This window comes from Rhineura floridana, chromosome 2, assembly GCF_030035675.1.
Source record: "Rhineura floridana isolate rRhiFlo1 chromosome 2, rRhiFlo1.hap2, whole genome shotgun sequence".
Lineage (NCBI taxonomy): Eukaryota > Metazoa > Chordata > Lepidosauria > Squamata > Rhineuridae > Rhineura > Rhineura floridana.
In genome coordinates, this window is record NC_084481.1 from 44,371,781 (window position 1) to 44,391,506 (window position 19,726).

Consider the following 19,726-nt stretch of genomic DNA (forward strand, 5'->3'; position numbering starts at 1 on the left):
GTGACTTAGTAGAAACAGCTTAGCTCCTTCTCCCTTCTGTGCTTGTGAACAGGGGAGGGGGGATTTGAAGGGGACTAACTTCGGGCCAGTCTACACAAATAGGAGGTCATATGATAAAACTGATCATGGACTGTCTTATGTTGGACTGCAGGGGTGTGTCTGTGTGAGAATGTTTAATGCTACTCTATGCAGGGAGGGGGGGAGGCCCATACATTCCCCCGTACATAAATAATGACCATGTCAAGGGGCGCAGGGGGGAGGGAGAGCTAGGCTGACATCTGGTTTTCAATATGTGGGAAGGATTTGTTTTAATGTGTTTATTTCTATCCCATGTTCTTTCCATGATGGATCTCAAGGCAGTGAATATGGGGAAGGGCCATAACTTGGTGGGAGAGCATCTGTGCTGCTGTTGCTGAAAGTCCCAGCTTCTGTCTCTGGCATCTTCAGATAGGGTTGGGAGAGATCCCTGTCTGAAACCTTGGAGAGCAGCTGCCAGTCAGTGCAGACAACACTGTGCTAGATGGACCAAGTGGTCTGACTCATTATAGGCAGCTTCCTATGCTTCCAAATGTAGAATTCCCAGGCAGTCCTCCATCCAGGCACTGAGCAGATACCTCTCATAGCCTATCTGCTGAGTTACTATATGTCATGAGCCCTCAGAGCATGCCGGAGTTGAGACCAATATGGGGCAACATTCAAACATGTAATCTCCCCATCTGTAGTCTGAAGTGATGTGATCCAGGAACAATTTTACCAGATGATCTTCTGTTGATACATTCCAGACCTTACAGGCCTCTTGGGCCAAGGGCGATGCAGAGGACTCAAAGGTGGACAAATCTTTCTACTGAAGATGCCATTATTGCCTCTCTGAGGGTCAAACTAGTTATCTCGGAAGCACATTGGGGATTTAAAAAGAAAGTATGGGCTGGAGAGTGTTCTGCCGCAACCAGGCATTATGTTATTTAATATACTGCCTGCAAGCTTGTGGGTAGAATCCTCTTTAGTAAATCTGTTAGCAACTGATTAGGTCTGATTGTCTGTTATTATGCCTCAATTGGCTGCTCTTGGAAAGATTCCTTAGTTCTATGTTTGGGGTGGTTCTTTCCAGAAGGCAGACATCCTCCCTCAGGCCTGGTTCTCCGCAGCTTGGAGGACTTGGCTGTGCATTATCTTTTCACCATGCGTCCATTCTACCTCCTTTGCTCAAGTGAATCCTCTGTTTATCATCTTTGTGCAGTGAAGTGTTTTCTTGCTGAATTTATTAGTTGCTGTTCAAGATTACTTATGAATAAAATAGAAGATTAGAGTTATGTAAAGTGTGGATTGGACATGAGTTTATCTGCATGGATAGACACACAGCTCAACATGTCTTGAGCCCAGAACGGTGGGGGGGTGCACAGGGACTGCAGCACAAAGAGAGGGGAGGTTTAATCCACAGTGCCCCTCCGTGCCCCTCCCTTGCTGTAATTAGGCTTGAAGAAAGTGTTCTATTAGAGCCAATAGAGCTGCCCCCCCCCTAAAAAAAACCCCAACCTTAATTGTGACTCACTGGCCATTTTCAGTGGGTGTTGCAGCTGGGAAGGGAAGGGTAGGGTTACACAAAAAGGAGCTTTTTTATTGATTGATTTTGCTGATAACAGCATCATGGCATGGGGGGTTAGAGATTATGGCTGGGGAGGGAATGGTTCTGGGGAAAATCCTCCCCTCCCCAGCCTGTTGTTATTATTTTAAAATCCCTGATGTGCTTTCAAGTGTCGCATTTAGCATCACTGTCTAGTTTTGCCCTCAAGTGGAGTCTTCAGAAAACTGGAATGGGGGAACCTTGGGTAGAAGTAGTTAAACTGAAATAGAAAAGTGCTGATGAATTTTGGCCATGTTCACAGCACCATACTTTCTAAATTTGCAAATGGGTTTAATTTTGGTTAAAAGCAGACAAGCCCTTCCAAGGTAAGTGGGTAAGTCCAGCAATCTGTTCAACGATGACCGCTGCACTTTTGCCAGAAGTGAAGGGTGGTGCCCATAGTATACCAAGGGAAAGTCTAAACATGTCACTTCCCAGTATGTTTACATCCTTCTGGAATGAAACTGTCACATTGAATCTCCCTGTGAAATTTTGAAATGCAGCTTTGTAGATGTCTTAGGTTAAAATGCACAACTTGGAAAGAGTAGCTCATATAGCAACATCCTCTGAGGGATGGTGCTTTTGCGCTGCTAGTGAAAAATAGAACTTGACAGCTGTTAAATTTGTGTCATACCCAGGCTGAAGAAATGGATACGGTCAGTCTGTTTCTGTCTGTATCTTCCCACCACCACCACTTTTTTTCCTGTAATAGATATAGTCATAGAGGTGTGCCTGTTATTCGCTCTTAAACAATGAATTTCCAGTTTAAACGTTAAAAAGCTCTTATATGCAAGCCTAAGAGCCCTGCCAATTATTTAAAGTAACAAAAGCCCATTTTTATTCAGCTCACCTTTTGCCATCAAGCTGAATCATTAAACACTGGCAAACTCAACAGTAGCACTTTTAGCACTTTCTTCCAGCAGTGAAGTCAGTTGCACACACTGCCTTAATTTTAAGGGCATGTCAGAATTAAGTTTGGCATGCCCTAAATTGTTGTCCTCATGGCTCGAGTCCAGGAGGGTGGGAAGTTGCCTGTGGTTGGCTTTGGGGTAGGGACAAGTTTGATTTCTGAACTAAAGTGCCCTACGTGTTACTTCTGGGGAGTCAGACTTTTTCAAAATGACACCCACAGCAGACTCCTGCTTCTGCCCCCCCTCCCCCGCCCCCAAGCATATCAATCAGCACTGTGATGAGTTGGGAATGGCGGTGGGGCTTTAAGGGAATTGCTGCAAGCTGAACTTCCATTTTCTCACTGTTTGTATAGACTGCTGCTGCCCAGAAGATGCTTTTTCTGCCAAATTCAAAACGGTGCCACCACATGCTGGCTGTGACTTTTGAGTCACAGTGCCAGTTGGTGATGCAGTTTGCTAGGTGAAATGGCTGGTGGCCGCAGCACAATAATAGCAGCACATTTCTCATCCTTGTCTTTTGTCCCATGTCAGTGGTTCCCTGTGGGTGTGGGTGCTGTGATCGGTGCTGTGCAAGAGCTCACTTGCTGAATGGAGGGTCGCCCCAATGATATTGACAGCCTGCATCTACACTAGGGGAAATCTTCCACTCAGTAGACATGCGCTTACATAGCGCTGGTTGCCATATTCCACCTCCACCTCTGCCACTTGGTGATGAAAGATTAGGGTGGAAAGGTCCTTCCCTCCTCTGTCGTTGTGCCATGGCTGCTTGTGGTTTTGGCTGGTGAACTGCTCATTGGCTGTTGCTGTGTAGGCGGCAGCAGCAGCAGCCAGCCTCTAGTTTTCTCCTTTCACTTCAGTGGCTGAATATGCTTTTTACTGTGTTAGGCTGCAGGCACGGAGTCAATGCAAAGTTGCAGGAATGCAGCTCTGCCCAGCCTTCTATCCTCACTCAGTCTTTGAGCAAGCTATTATCTGGCTTTTCATCTACCAGCTTGAAGACATGCTTAATTATTCCATACTGAGAAGAAAGCATGGCATAATTAACATTATTTTAATAACTGTCAATATATTACATGGTGTTTGACACTGATTTTATGCCCCTTTTCAACTTATCCAAGTTTCATGATTGGCTTAGGTAGGGGCACATTTGAGTTTTCAGCTAAAACACCTGCATGGTACTAGTAGATTGATGGAACCAGGTAGGTTGAGGACTGTCGAAATAAGCCCAGGAACCTGAGGGTGAATGTTCACATTTTTTCTTTGTTCTGAATGCCTCCTCAGTATTTGTGCTAAAAACCTGTAGTGGTATCTGACCTGTAGCCAGTCTTACGCTAAATATGGCTATGATTTCTTAGCATTTGAAAGATCACACAAGGCCTTTTGGTTAACAGGCTGATTATGATTGGGGGTGAGGGTGGCATCACTTCATATTGTCTTTCTTTGCTCTTGCAGGCAGGAGGTTCTCAGGTCATCTTCACAAATCCTCTGGAGATTGTCAAGATTCGCTTGCAGGTGGCTGGAGAAATCACCACAGGGCCCAAAGTTCGTGCCCTCACCGTTCTGAAGGACTTGGGGATATTCGGTCTTTATAAGGTGCATATTTTTTCTCTTTTGGGCCTCCAATCAATCAGTTTTGTGCTAACTTTACTAGCGAGGCCATTGAGGCAAACAACAACAAAAATACACAGTGATGTGTATGTGGAAATCTTTTCAAATTTGGAAACAATCTCTTGCTGCAGGGCAGCCCTGCCATTGAAAATGGAGAGAAACCCACATTTATAGTAGTGGTCATGGGATGTACAAAAAAAATACTCCTCCACTTTCTTCCCTGGGTTTTCCTAGGAAGCTGTAGGGAGTCTTGGTTCCAGAGACCTGCTGGCTTCTGGTACGGATCGTTTCATTTGAAGGGCGGGGAGAGGTGAAGAGAAAGCAAGTTTATTTTGCTTTCCTTTTGTGGTTTGTTTTGGCAGCCCAAATAGTCTTAACATTGATTTTGTGTCATTTCTATTGTTACATTCACAGGGGGGTGCTCTCTTTGTCTTACTAATATGATGACAGTGCACAGAGTATAGAAGGAGTCAGAACTTTTAAGAAGTGTTGGGATTTGTCAATAATGAATTCATTTTTTGAAGGAAAAAAACCGCACACAACCCAACCAGAGCCATACTGTACTTGTGCTTTAGCAGAATGCCAGTCAACAGATTCTTTCCCTGCAGGTCTTCTTATTTCCATCATTACAGATCAGAGGTAATGGAGCAGAAGCTATTAGTTTTCTTAAACTCGGAAGAGTATTTCTTCCGACACCATTTACTACTGCAAAGGGGCTAATACGGAAATTCAACAGATACGGGTAGCTGAGCGCTTGCGAAATAGTGTTACATGGTATTTATGCGTGGCCTTTTACACAACATATGTGTAAAATTTGGTTCTGGAACATCAGCTTTCATTTAGCAGTTAGTAGATTAGGAAAATGCTATAGCTGTTGCTGTTCCTGACAGCATTTTAAGATTTCATTGCAGCTGAATGGTGGTAATAGGGGTGGTTGTTTTTGCCCCCCCCTTATAACAAGAATGTAACCTGTCCATTGCAAACCACGCAGGCATCTTAAAGGAGGTGTAAGTGGGTTGCTAAAAATAAAGCCCAAGCCAATCTGAGTGAATGGATTTAGCAGGCAGGTTATAAATTTACTGATTTCTGAGATGGAACTAAACCCCTAAATGGGTATGGGCACAAAGGCATCCATAACTTGCACTGCTTAGATCCCTGCCCCCCCCAAGCTGTGTGAATGGATTTGACCATAGAGCACTGCATGTGTTCCAGGGGTAGGAGTAGAGAGGCATGTAAATAAGGGGAGGTATCAGTTGGATTATCTCAAGTAGAATCTACTGCCCAGAGAATGTAGGGCAGTGGCCGTGGATGAAGCCAGAGAGGATACTGAGGAACGGCCATCTTCCACTATACACATTGTCCCACAACAAAGCATTCTGGGTTTGGGCTGGAGCCCAACAGATGACTGCAGGTGCTTGGTGCAGACAGTATTTGTGCATCTCCTGTAGATCTTGCACCCAAGGAGCCATATGCATCTGCATACAGTCTGAGCACACAGTCTTTTCCTGATGTTGGATCTGAGGGTGCTGACCTGTTTTTAGCTTTCTTTCTTTGTCTCCATTGTAAAGAGCTCAGAGCTCTCAATGTTAATGCTTGTCTACTAAGCCATAACAGAATGTTTCCAGTTACCACTGCCCTGTTCAGACATGGGAGGGGAGGATGCATACATTGATTTTTTTTATTTATGGCATTTATATCCCACCCATCATCACTTTCATGATCCCATGGTGGGTTACAACAAATAAAATCCAATTTGTTTTTACAATATCACAAAAGTTCAGTAAAATAGCAAATTCACACAGGTCACGTATGATTTGGCATCAGATCCATCCCCAGCAATATTGCAGCAACAGTCTTTGGCTCATAATAGAGCCATTCCCAGTAAATGCCTGGGAGAATAAAAACATTTTTAATTGGCATTGGAATGTAGCCAAAAGCAGTGCCAGTTGAATCTCAGGAAGGAAGGAATTCCATAGCCAAGGTGCCACCACAGAAAAGGCCACATCCGGGTCACTGCACAGTGTGCCTCACTTGCAGACAGGACCACAAGAAGAGCCCAATTCATTGTTCCCCACACTGGGTTCTTGGGGCTGGGACAGGGGAGATATTTTGATTTCCTTCGTGTACCTGAAAAGTCTCTGGGCTTCTGCCCAATAGCCTTGTGTGTAGAGGCAGTTTGAATTTCTCCTGTGTATATAACTTGTTTGGACTCCCCCTCCCCTTATTTATGTGACAGGGTGCCAAAGCTTGTTTCCTCCGAGACATTCCCTTTTCTGCAATCTATTTTCCTGTGTACGCTCATTGCAAACTGATGCTTGCAGATGAAAATGGCCACGTGGGAGGATTTAATCTGCTTACAGCTGGTGCTATTGCAGGTAACATTTTACAGCTTAATTTGCAGGCAATTCTCCTTCTTTCCCCCCCTCCTCCCCAAACCCTGTTCCCATTCCTAGCAATAATTTCCTAGCAATAATTAATATTCATCAGAGCCATATATAGGAAGCTAATATACTATTGTATCTAACTTAATCTAAATTTGATCACTTTTATCCTTGGTGGGAGGTAGTGTAATTTTGATGAGAGCTAATTACATTTGCATAATGTGGATAAACAGCTTAATGTAGCTCAGCAACTTGTAGTAAAATGTGTTCTGTTGGCCTCAATAGGGGGGTTGCAGTTGTTTCAAAGCTGTCAGTGTTGGAGACTGTTTTAAATCTCAAGGAAACATACTGAGGAAAGTAAAAAATACCTAGTCTGATTTTCCTGCAGGTGGGATGAAATTGACAATACGTAAGGTGAGATAGCTTCTAGAAAGTTAAGATTCAAGATCTTACTGTTGGAGAGCTAAATTCATTTCAGCTGGAACTTGTTTGAAGCTGCAGCAGTTAAAATACTTCAGATAAGCATTTATATGAAGCACAAAACAAGCATATGGTGTGCAGTCCTTCTCTTCTCCCTTCTGTTACTAAAACCTCTCCTCTCCTTCCCACTGCTGGCACTCAGCAGGCTCAATACAGCGTGTCCAGCCATTGCTGATAACCTATATATGAAGCATAGGAGGACCTAGGTTATCTGCATCTACCAGCTTACTCCTGCAACACACATGATACTGAGTGCTTCCTGAGGATTGCCATTCATTTGTAGTAATTATTGCCCAGTTAGCAGGGTCAGATTAGAACTATGTACTATGTTGCTACATATGGGGGGGGAAGCTTGGGGGGGGGGTTTACGAGAAAGAAGCTGGCCTATATGTTTCTTTTAAAATAGGCCAATATAGTAAAATGTTGCAAGATGCTTCTACTTAGATGTGGCCTACTGTGTTCTGGCATAAAGTGTGAAGCTGCACAAGAGAGGAAAGAAAGGAAGAGTTGTTGGCTGTTTGTTTTGTTATAAAATGAGGCATTTTAGCTATTCTTCAAAAGCTTCAAAGTTTGCAGATGCATTCTTTGGAGCTGGAAATATTTGTGCCTTTCTCAGATGCTTGGTCTCAATGAAACACTCATTTCTCCTGAAAGGTGTGCCTGCTGCTTCCTTGGTGACCCCTGCTGATGTCATCAAGACGAGACTGCAAGTGGCTGCTCGTGCTGGTCAAACAACATACAATGGAGTTATTGACTGCTTTGGAAAGATACTTAGAGAAGAAGGCCCTGCTGCCTTCTGGAAGGGAGCTGCAGGTAGGAAAAGGATTTTGCACATGGACAGCAATTGTGTCCCATCCAGTTTAATTAATTATCTTAAATAATATAAGAAAAGAAAGCCCAAAGGCTTGTAACCATTTCCAGTTTAGTCAACTTCAAAACCTCTTCCATGAACATTGTACTTATTCTATTCAACAGCACGAGTGTTCAGATCTTCACCCCAGTTTGGTGTCACTCTAGTGACTTACGAACTTTTGCAGCGTTGGCTCTATGTTGATTTTGGAGGCATGTAAGTACAATTTTTAAATCAGGAGTGGGGAACCTGTGGCCCTTCATATATTGTTGGACATATCACTACCATGGCCAGGGACGATGGAATCCAGCAACATCTGGAGGACCACAGGTTTCCCATCCCTGTCTTAGTTGATGAACCTCAGAAAACAGCCTGGTACATTTATATTAAATTGTGTTTCTGAATATAAACTGGAAAGAGTATGGCAACGTAGAACATAATTTCTGCCCTTTAACACTCCAGATTTAAATATTGGTTTTAGCATTAGCATTAGCATCAGGTTGTGACACTGTGGCACAGAACATGCATGTTGTGTGCTACAAGAGATATGGGGAATCTGTGGCCCTCCAGATGTTGCTGGACTCAAAACTCATCAGCTCCAGCCAGCGTGGTCAATGGTCGGGGATAATGGGAATTATAGTCCAACATCTTGAAGGCCACAAGTCCCCCATTCCTGTGCTAACGTAACAGTTTGCTTGTTGTGACACAGAGAGACTTCACGGGAGATAATTAGAACAATGAAACAAAAAGATGTCAGCAAAGCTTATTTATTTTTCCCTACTTTTAAGCACAAGAATTATTTTTTATCTTTAATGGCAAGATAACTTTCTCCAAATATTATGAAATTTTAAGGATTCATGAAAGTTTCGTTATGACATATCTATTGAATAAAAGAATTAAGTCTAAATACTAGATCAGGGGTTGCCAACCTATTTCGACCAGAGGGTACATAGAGAGGGTTCAAATTTTGAGAGAGTGCTGTGGATGCTAATCACAAAATAGCAGCCATGGGGGCATGGCCTAAAAAAAATTGGAGAGTAGTCATGGTCAAGTTTCCCCTTAGTTGTATTTCCATATTAGAAAAGGTTTGACCTGTTGAATTTCTGCCATTCAGCTGTTGAAGGCACAAGAACCCTGTTTTTCTGTCATGCCTACCGTAACCCAAAGCCTAGGCTGCTATCTTGGGACCTTAGGTTGAAAGGTGGGTAATAAATGAAAACAGACCATCGGTCTCACCTGAAGGGTGGTTTCCCCAGGTATCATACCATCAGGTGGGTTGTAGTGCCACCTAGTGTCCAAAGGCAGGAATGCAGGAGTCAAAGAATTCAGCTGGCTTGACCCCATTCCATTCTGGATGAACTGTACACCAGATCCAGACAACTCTCTTCAGACATAACATACGTTGTGAGAGAAAAATGCAAACAACAACAATCTTTATTTACAGTCAACCGACCACCAACACAGAACATAGTATTAAATATTAAAAGATAAAACTGCTTGATAGCAGAAACTGTAACAAGCAGGGAACAGTCCAATTAAGTTAATTGCCATTCACGAACTTACAGGGTCTGGTTAAAATGGCCAGGTTCAAGAATGTTGCCACTTGCACAGTGATTGCCTTGTCAGAACCCTGGAGTAGAACAGTCAGAAGAGACTCGAGGGGGCAGCCTGGGAAGGACTGCGTAAGTGGGTATGTTAGATCTTTTCTGGCCCCTTCATAGTATCTACAATTGAACAGAACATGTGAGATCGACTCCACTTCGTCGTTATCGCAGGGACAGCATCTGTTGTTGCTTGGGATTTTGTTATATCAACCCTCCCAGAGTTTAGAAGGTAAAGCATTGAATCGGGCCAATGAGAATGCCCTTCTATACTTGGGAATGGATAACCAGCATAGATAGGGCATCCCATCCTTACAAGAAAGACCTAATAGGCCCAATGACTGGGGGGTGCAGGGACCCTGGGCAGCTGCCGAGAGCTCTTGGGTGTCAATGTCCACTAGCCTCTGTTTAACAATCACCTTTGTGCTTCCAAGCTCCACAGAGAGCAGATCGGAGGGAGAGAGGCCTACTGACATAACTTTTTTCACTACCACCTTTGTCCAAAATGGCTCAACGGAGTCTCTCATTACCAGGGATGTAAAAGGGCTGTGGGTGCATACAAGGCAGCAGCGAAGCCAATATTGGATAACACCAATCCAAGCTGAGCATTTCAGAGAGTTAAGGCCAGCATCCAAATTGAGGGTAGCTCCAGAGACACACCTTGGGACCCCAAAGATGGATCTAAGGAAAAAGGATTGAATTCCTTCGAGTGAGCCCTTGAAGTATGGAAACCAGATTGGTGTCCCGTAAAGAATCAAAGGAACAATCTTGGTTCTGAAAACACGGATGGCAGCTGGCAGGAATTTCCCACCCTTTATATAAAAGAAGCGGGTCAATGCGCCCATGTTTTTCTCTGCTTTGGCCTTAACATATTTTTCTTGGGTTCTCCAGCTTACTGCTTCGTGGAACCAGATACCCAGGTATTTATAGGAGTCAACCTGTTCAATTCTGTCGTTCCCTATAAACCAAGGGTATCTAACCTTCCTCTTAGAAGATACTACTACTTTGGTTTTAGAATAGTTAATTGTGAGGAAGTTTTCTTTACAGTATTCCACGAAGCCACTCTATAATCTCTTAAAACCCAGCCGAGTTTGGGAAATTAAAACCGCATCATCTGCATACAGCAGGATAAATACCTTTATATGCGCAATCTTAGGTGGATGGGATTGAGTTGTCCCCAATACAGAGGAGAGATCAGCCAGATATAGTTTAAATAAGGTAGGGGCAAGGACACACCCTTGTCTAACACCACGTGAGGAGGTGATCTCCTTGGAAAAGTGACCGTGATTACTGCAGCATACCTGAACAGAAGTGTTTTGGTACAGAGTGCGGATCAGAAACAGTAACCTTTTCTCAATGGAGGGCTATTCCAGTTTATTCCACAGTCGGTCACGAGAGATGGAATCAGAGGCAGATTTTAGGTCTATAAATGCTGTGAAAAGTTTACCTCTTGGTTTATAGTGTTTATGCACTAGGTGGGCCAGTACTAAACAGTGGTCAAGGGTAGAGCATCCGGCTTTAAAACCTATCTGCTCTCCCCCCAAGATGTTGTTGTCACTCATCCACGTTTTCAGTTTAAGGCCTAGAAAGCTGGCGTACACCTTTCCTACTATTGATAATAAACTGATGGGTCTGTAGTTACTTGGATTATCTTTAGGTCCTTTCTTATAGATAGGAACAATAAAAGCTTTCAGCCAGGCTATGGGAATTCTGCCAGATTTATTTATTAAAGTAAAAAGGGAGGCCAACAATGGGGCCCACCAACTGATGTTGCTTTTCAATAGCTCAGAGGGAATGCCATCTGGTCCAGGAGCCTTACGTGGCTTTAGCTGGAGTAATAGTTCCTCGATAATATTACTATCAACAGGAGGCCAGTCGGGGGTATTAGAGTGCAAATAAAGCGAAGGATTAGAATAAGATATATTTGGATCGTGAAAAACTGCACAAAAATAGTCTTCCCAGACATTTGCTGGGATATGACAATCAGGACTTCCGTTGATGTCACTTAGAGCACCAGAAACAAGCTTCCAAAAGGATTTAGAGCTACGAGTGACAGATGCTGCTATCAACATTTGCCATGAGTCCCTGATTGCCTCACTTTTCCCCCAATATAATAGCTTCTTGTATTCTTTCCTTAACGCATAATAAGAATGGGGGAGTTGGCGTTCATTGTTTGCACAGTAAAAGCGGTAAGCAGAGTGAATTCTTTTCCTAAGATTAATACATTCCCTATCAAACCACTTATTTGTTCTGTCTATCAGGTGTTTTGTAGTGCCAGTTGAAGTTGGAAGAGTGAGATACATATTCTGCATCGCCTCCTCAAAAGCCACTATACCCTTCTTTGGCAAACTATCTACTGTTATTTGTTCTAAGGCGTTTATTATATGAGGAAGATGAACAAAGCTATTGAAGTCCTGCCCTGTTTTATTAGACCGTATGATCTTTTTAGAGCTGACCATGATGGGTGAGCTGGAAGGTGTGGCATGTTTAGCTCTAGCACGCCTGGTATGGCAAGAGATAATTCCAGCGGCAGATGGTCGCTATCGGAGCAATCTGCTACTCTAAAATTATAGCCCAGAGTTTTCAGGAACGTATGGATAAGAATATAATCAACCACACTTGATCCCCTAGAAGAAACATAAGTGAACTCCCCCGAGTCATCGCCAGCACTAGAGCCATTTAGAATGCACAAATCAGTTTTTGAAGCAAACTGAAGCAAACCTACCCCTAAAGGATTTAGAAAGGTATCTTTTGAGTGACGTAAACTGCTCTTAAGTTGGCCCTTACTTACAGAAGGATGGACACCTGAGGTGGAAACATCCACCAGATAGGTTCCGGTTCTTGCATTAAAATCGCCTGCGATTATAGGGAATGCATAAGAAAATTTGGCCATCCAGTGTGCATAGTAACATTCGGTTTTGATCCAGTTCAGCATAGCATCCTCCCTACGGGCCACTGGGGGAAAATAGACATTGAGTAAAAGCAGGGTCAGCTGAGCGGTCCTCAACTCCAAAATCAATGCCAACAGAGAAGAATCACAGTTAGGGACCTCAATTATCTTGGCATCAAGAGAAGAGGAGACCAAGATGCACAGTCCCTGACTGGACCTGCCCTTACCCTTGTTGGAGAGTGCTGACATACAAAAGGTCACAAACCCATTGACGTATATGTGGTCACAGCACCATGTCTCTTGGAGCAGGATTATATCAAATTTGTTCAAATAAGCAAGGAAATTTGAGTCCCTGCACTTAGATTTCCACCCGGCAATATTCCAAGAAAGAAGTTTTAAGGGAGTGGTACCACTCCCCTGTCGTGGTCAGTCTAGCTCTACAGTTGTGTCCAGGCTGCCTCCAAAATTCCCTAAGACACCGCAGTTGGATGGTGCACAGGGGGTAGGTGTTATAGAGGAAGGTTTATGTGCAGTGTTATTGGAGTCTTGTGAACCACTCTCATGTGGTTCCAAATATTGCAGAGCTATCCAATCGAAGCTTTTGGCATTTGAGTTTTGGTAGTCTGCAGAGGCAATTTTTTTCCGTTCACTGTCATCTTTGGTAAATGTCAGTGACTTGGGGGGGGGGAATCCCCAAATCTCCAGGCCTAAAGGTAGTGCTATTTTGAGACAGTTTAGATGATTCTAATATCACAATTTCAGGGCTTAAAGCCAGCTGTCCCTTTTAATTAAAATGTTGTAACTTATTTATTGGAGGCATTCCCTGAGGTATGTTGCAGTCTGTTGTCTGGCTGGAGGCCTGTAGGGGGCTCACTGAGTTCTGCACAGATCTTTTCCAAGCTGGAGTGGTTTTTCCTCCATTTTCAGTGTTGGAAATGGGCGGGCAGGTATCGATTAATTTGGACTCAGTGTCCTGATTGCACATATTTAGGAGTTGTTCTTTTAAAGAGGAGAGTCGCAATAGGATCTCCTGCTGTTCCAGCGCAGGGAGGGTGCCAAAGCTTCTAATTAGCATTTGTTCTTCTGGTGCAAAGTTTCCATTAGTGAAACTGTCATTACTCTCTGAGACCTTCCGAGCACTATTTGTACCCCTGAGACTTCCTGAAACGGGGGTTATTTCGCCTAAACGGTGGGGCTGAGTAGAAGTAGAGTCATTGGTCTCACCTAGCTCAATTAGCTTCCCATTCTGTAGCTCCTTATGCATTGGGGTAAAGGGACGTCTCTTCTCCTCCCTTAAGGTTCCCAAAGATGTGACAGGGGAGTTGTCCTTAAAATGTCTCCTAACATCCACACCTTGTGTTTTAAAGATTTCCTTGGCAGAGTATATTTTAGCAGCTATATCAGCTGCTGCAAAAGTTACAATTGCTCGCTCTGTTTTGTAATTATAATAAAGGTATTATATCTTCCAAATAGATTTTGGGTCTAGGGAGAACGCAAGGGAAGCTGATATAAACTGCTCCAAATGTGCTTTGCGGTCTGGTTGCGCCAACCAGCCTGCTGGTTTTGGGTAGTTGATAAAAACCAAATTCTGTTTCATTAGCTGTAAGTGCCATTTTTTGTTTGTCAGGGTAGAATTCTATGAACACTCTTGCTCCATATATTCTCTGGTAAGCGATGTTATCTTGTTTGGAAGTTGGGAGATTGACCAGGGATCTTGTATTTCACCAAGCTCAACTGCAATATCATGTTGAGGGAGATTTTTTAACTGCTGAGTCAGGCATGCCCTTTTGTGTGTATCCTTGTTCACTTTGTTGTCTTGCCTCTCAGGGTCAGGGACTGTCTGCCTTTTATCCTCTGCTACCAGTAGCTTAAATAATTTATTAAAATTCATTTTAGAGCGGTTGTTAGTGCTGGCTGTAGTTTTTATATTTTTTGTTTTCTTTTTAAGACTCACGAGGGCCTTAATATTTTTGCGCTCAGTTTTCCTATTGGCCATATCTGTGATATCTTTACCACTCTTCCTTCTACTAAGATTTTTACTATTCTTACCACATTGAATTGCTTGAGGAGGCTTACTTACAGTTCTGACACAATGATCTGTCTTGAGCTTTGGCATCAAGTCCTTCATTAGAAATTAAGTTGAGGTTGGCTGGCCTCCCCCCTTTAGTTTATCTAGTGTTAGATCTGTTAGGGTGGTCAAGAGCCCCTTACACTCTGAAAGAAAATTCTTAATCTGAGTTATATCTTCTGTCCACCTCACAAACAGACTCCTAATCAGCTGAAGTTGGTTAATAAATAGGTTGGTTACCGTATGGGAGACAGTGTTCTTATCACCAGGGGGAGGTAGAAGAGTGCTTGGCTGTAAAGGGACACAATCCTCCCTCATAGAGCCTCCGGGAGACATTGGCATTTTAGGGTTCTTAAAGCTCCCTTGTACTGATCCATGCCAGCTATCCTGCTGTCTGAGTATTGTAGGAGCAGCAGCAGGATCTAATTCTGCGGCCAAGCTACACCTGCCTTCCTCCTGGATTTCCCAATCCATACTTTTCATTATACATTGGGGGCCCAGAGACCAGTCTAATATCTCTTCGTCAGGTATTTCATCAGTTACCATTACCTGAGCACTTTCTTCCGAGTTAGAACAGAAAAAGTCTGTAATTTTGAGCTGGTTGTGGGCTTTAACGAAGGTCTTAACATCTTCTGTCACTGGGACCAAACCCAGTTGTTTATACCCTCCTCTAGTAAGGACCATCGTGCCACAGAAAGTTAGTTTGGTGGGAGGGGAATAACAATATTAGGTATAAAAATGTTTGGGTAGCCCTCTCAGGTGAAGTCTGACCAGCAATAGCTCTGCTGAGCTCTACCTCAGCAGGATACAAGAGCAACCATATAGAGCATTTAACTCATAAATGCCTTAAGCAGCAGTGTAAAGAATCATACGTTAAAACCACCAAAGCTAATTAAAGCCAAAGAGCAGCAAATAGGCAGATCGAGAACTTCAGGAAGCTTTAGGGAATTTCAGGAAATTAATAAACAAAACAATATGCAAAATAATACAGTAATAGAGCAAAAAGAATAGGGAAACATAAATAAACAAAATAGAAAACTAAAAAGTAAAATAAAATAAAAATAGAAAATAAAAATACTAATAGAGAAGAGGGAAAAAAAGAAAATAAAAGCACCCTGAGTCCTTGGTAAGTCATTACAGCGTTGGAGAGCTGAAGAGCATTTAGTTGTCCTGTTTCTTCTAAGTTGCTCGAAATAGCTCTAGATGGCTCTGTGATGCACAGTAAGAGAGTATAACAATTTAAGATGACAGTACTGCATTTCGTATTTAAAAAGTCATTTTAAAATCTTCACCTGGTAGACATTTAGCAGAAACTAATTCCAGGCACGTCTTTCACTTAATAGCTGATAAGGTTTGCGGACAAGGCAATTCCCTGTTCCCAGCACACAAAACTCAGCATCCTTGATATGCCTTGGTCTCGGCGTTCCAGGGAGCTTCCTCCTCCACTCTTGTCTCTCTCCTTCTCCTTGTTTATGTTGGTGGCTTTGTATTCTGATTGAACACCACAAGGGCTGCTGCTGTATTTGCAGGACAGAAGAAAGTATAGTGAGTCTCTTCCACTTCTGAGATTATTGGGGAATACTGCTTCTCAGTTCCTCTCCCCCCAGTCTCATTAAGGGGTATTTACATGGCCAGGGTCTCAAGCTGGTAAAATTACTGCTGCTGAGCAGGGAACCTATTCAGCCATACTTGATTTTTTTCTGATTTGCTTCCTTCAGGTTTTATGAGTAATAATTAAAACAAAACAGGAAGGTCTCCTTTGCTTGAGATAGAGAGGGTTCCGTTCCTCACTCCTACTCACTGCTTACTCTCTTGAATCAGCTCCTTTCGGTGGTCGCGGGCTCTTGCTTTGCCTATGCTCTTCCTTTTCAAAGACTCTCTCCTCCACTGATAAAATGCCAGCAGAACACCACAGATAAAACAAACTCCTATGTCTGTTTTGTTTTGTTCTGTCTTTATCTAAACCCAGATAAAATTAGAAATACTCAACAGGGAGTGGGAGCTTGACAATACCACCACCATTGCCGGGAGCCACCTCACCGGAAATTCATCGAGAAAAATGCAAAGAGCAGCAAACATACTAATGCACATCTTGACTCCAAACAGAAAATATACATAAACAGTAAGAACACTGAGAAGAGCCTTAGCAGTGATGTAATCTAAACTTGAAATAGGTTTTAAGAGTTAGTAAAAAATTACCTACAGACTAGCTAGGCAGCCGCCCTCAGCAAGGAGGGCCCTGGCGGTATAATACCTGGGGAAACCACCCTTCAGGTGAGACCAATGGTCCATTTCCCCCGGGTAGCACACCATCAGGTGGGATGTACCAAAGCAGTCTCAGTAGAGTGGGCCGAGGCTGCCTAAGATGATGATAGTACCTGCTGCAGAACTCGCCTACCAAATGAGGTGTCTGCGGAAGCCAAATGATCTACTTTATAGTGTCTAATAAAGGTATTAGGAGTGGACCACACAGCCACCTTACAAATATCTGCAGTGGATGCATTGGTTGCAAAGGCAGCCATAGTGGCCGCTGACCTTGTAGAATGGGCTGTGATGTTCTGAGGTACTGGTATCTGAAGAGACTCATAGGCCAGGATAATAAGACCACAGCCAACGAGAACTGGTGACCTTCTTTCCCAATGTCCTTGGATGAAATGAGACAAAAAGAGGCTCAGATAGCCGAATGTCTCAGGTCCTGGCCAGCTAGACCTTCAGGGCTCAATGAACGTCCAGGGAATGCCAGGCTTTCTCTAGAGGATAAGTCAGCAGAAGACAAAAGGAGGGCAAGACGATATCCTGATTACAGTGAAATACGGAAGGAACCTTAGGTTGAAAGGTAGGATTTGGGCACAACTTCACAGAGTCTTTGTGAGAGATGCAGAGTTGTCAGGCAACGGACAAGGCTGGCAGATCCAATACCCTCCAGGCTGAAGTAACTGCCATGAGAAACAGGACTTTGTACGAGAGCAAACGTAACTATGTAGACTTGAGAGGCTCAAAAGGAGGATTGAAGGACTTTTGGAAGGCTCCAGGAAGGAAATTGATGAGCTATAGTCAGTGACAGGAGAGAAGCTCCTCTCAGGAAACGCTTGACCAAGGGGTGTGTTCTGAGAGAAGGCTGGTTCGTTTGTGCAGATATGGATGAGATGGGTGAGGCCTGCCTGCGTACTATGTTAGGCTTCAGTTCCATCGAGAGACCTGCGTGCAGGAATCCAAGTAGATGATTAATGTTAGCCCTGGAGGGGTGGATTTGCTGCTTAAAACACCAAGTAGCAAAGGCTGACTACGTGGCTTGATATATGCGGACCATGGAAAGCCTTCTAGAGGCCAAAATGGTAGCTACAACATCCTTAGAGAACCCCAAACGCTTCAAGTAAGACTGCTCAACATCCAGGCTGTCAAACTCAGCCAGCCGGGTTCCGGATGATGAACTGGACCCTGAGAGAGCAGGTCTGGCGACAATGGTAGATGCCACGGTTCCTGGGTCGAAAGAACCAGCAGATCTGAAAACCATGGCCTGCATGGCCAGAAAGGGGCCAAGAGAACAATTCGAACATGTTCCTGACAAATCTTCTTGATTGTGCGTCCCAATAGCGGAACCAGAGGAAAGGCATAGAGTATGCCTCTTGGCCAAGGAGTTGCCAATGTGTCGATTGCTTCGGTGCCCTGTTGATAACAGGTAAAGAACCTCAGAAGTTGGGCATTTTGAGACGAGGCAGTGAATGGCCTGAATCGACGGTTCAGTTGCTCGAATACCCTGGGATGCAGTTTCCACTCCCAAGGAAGAACATGTCTGCTGAGCCAGTCTGCTGCTATATTGAGGTTGCCACTGAGATGTTCCGCTCTCAAGGAATGTAGGTGATGTTCAGCCCAGCTGAAGATGAGAGTGGATTCTGCCTGGAGGGCCCTCGACCGAGTACCCCCTTGATGGTTCAAATGTGCCTTCACACTAACATTGTATGAATGAGCACGTCAATCAGATGGAGCCTTGGATGAAAGTGGAGGAGGGCCAGGCATACTGCTCACAACTCCAACAACTTTATGCTAAGGCTTTGCTTGGAAGCTGTCCATTGTCCTTGAATGAAGAGGGAATTGCAGTGGGCACTCCAGCCCTGGAGACTGGCATCAGTCATGATCAGAACCCTCTCTGGTTCTCTGAAGGAAGTTCCTTTCTGCAGATTTCTGGCTACCATCCACCAACGAAATGACACCCTCAGACAAGGTGAAAGATGTATCCTCCTGTGTTTGGAGTTGGCGATGTCCAGCTGAAAGGGCAGCAAAGCCAACTGGAGTGGTCGTGTATGGTGGTGAGCCCAACGGACAATGTGAATGGAGGAAATGAGGAGTCCCAGGGCCTTGGCTAGAATCATCATATCCTCCAGGTCATCAGATGGTGAGTGGTGTGAATGGTGGCAGCTATCCTCTTGGGACAGAAACACTGTCGCACAACATGTGCCCAAAATGGTGCCCAGGTGCTGAAGATGCTGTGTTGGAAGCAAGTTCACAAGAAAGCCGTGGTCCCTCAGAGTGTCAAGGGTGAGACGTACGTGAATGGAAACCTTGAGACATAGAGTATGCCCTCATCAGGAGGTCGTCCAGGTAACAGTAGATGTGGATCCCCTGGAGCCGAAGGTCTGCCACCAGAGCAACTATCAGCTTCTTGCACACCCTTGGAGCTGACGAGAGACCAAACAGGAGGACCCAATACTGGAAGTGAGCCCAGTTGTGAACCTCAGGAACTTTCGATGGTTGGGCAGGATGTGGACATGCAGGTAGACTTCCTTCAGATTGATAGAAGCCAAAAAATCCTCCTCCTGAAGCACCTTCACAATTGACGACAGGGACTCCATTTTGAAGTGCCAAAGGTGTTGAGAAATGTGAGATCCAGGATTGCCCTCCAAGAATGATATTTTTTGGACACTGCGAAGAGCATAGACACCTGAGTAAAATTTGGCGGGATCCATCAGCTCTATTGCTCCTATTGACAGCAAGTAGCTTATGGTCTCTGTCATCACTGCCCACCTCTCAGAAAAGGCGGAGAGGGAGGATGGTATGAATCTTTGAGGAGGGAACTTCTAGAACTCTGTTGAGTAACCTTAAGTCACAGTATCTTGCATATATTGTTACATGTCTCCAGGCTCTGGTGAAATGTAGAAGTCTGCCACCTATAAGTATGGTGTCAGTATCAGAACTGCTGATGTCCCCTCCCCCAGCCAGCAGGTGGAGTATGTCTCTGACGTCTGGAGAACTGATTCTGGTTGAGGCCAAAGAATCGCTGTCTGTTCCAGTATCCTCTTGATGACCAAAAATCATGGC

General features: G+C 44.1%; 1 protein-coding gene across 1 annotated transcript in view; it reads left to right on the forward strand.

Moving 5' to 3' along the window:
• The window catches only part of SLC25A12 (solute carrier family 25 member 12), an 89,280-nt gene that overhangs the window by 62,815 nt on the left and 6,739 nt on the right, over nucleotides 1-19,726 (forward strand). The window contains exons 14-17 of the mRNA XM_061608498.1: nucleotides 3,985-4,125; nucleotides 6,377-6,515; nucleotides 7,656-7,814; nucleotides 7,977-8,067. Coding sequence (XP_061464482.1) covers nucleotides 3,985-4,125; nucleotides 6,377-6,515; nucleotides 7,656-7,814; nucleotides 7,977-8,067 — 530 coding nt within the window. The remainder of the gene's footprint in view (nucleotides 1-3,984; nucleotides 4,126-6,376; nucleotides 6,516-7,655; nucleotides 7,815-7,976; nucleotides 8,068-19,726) is intronic.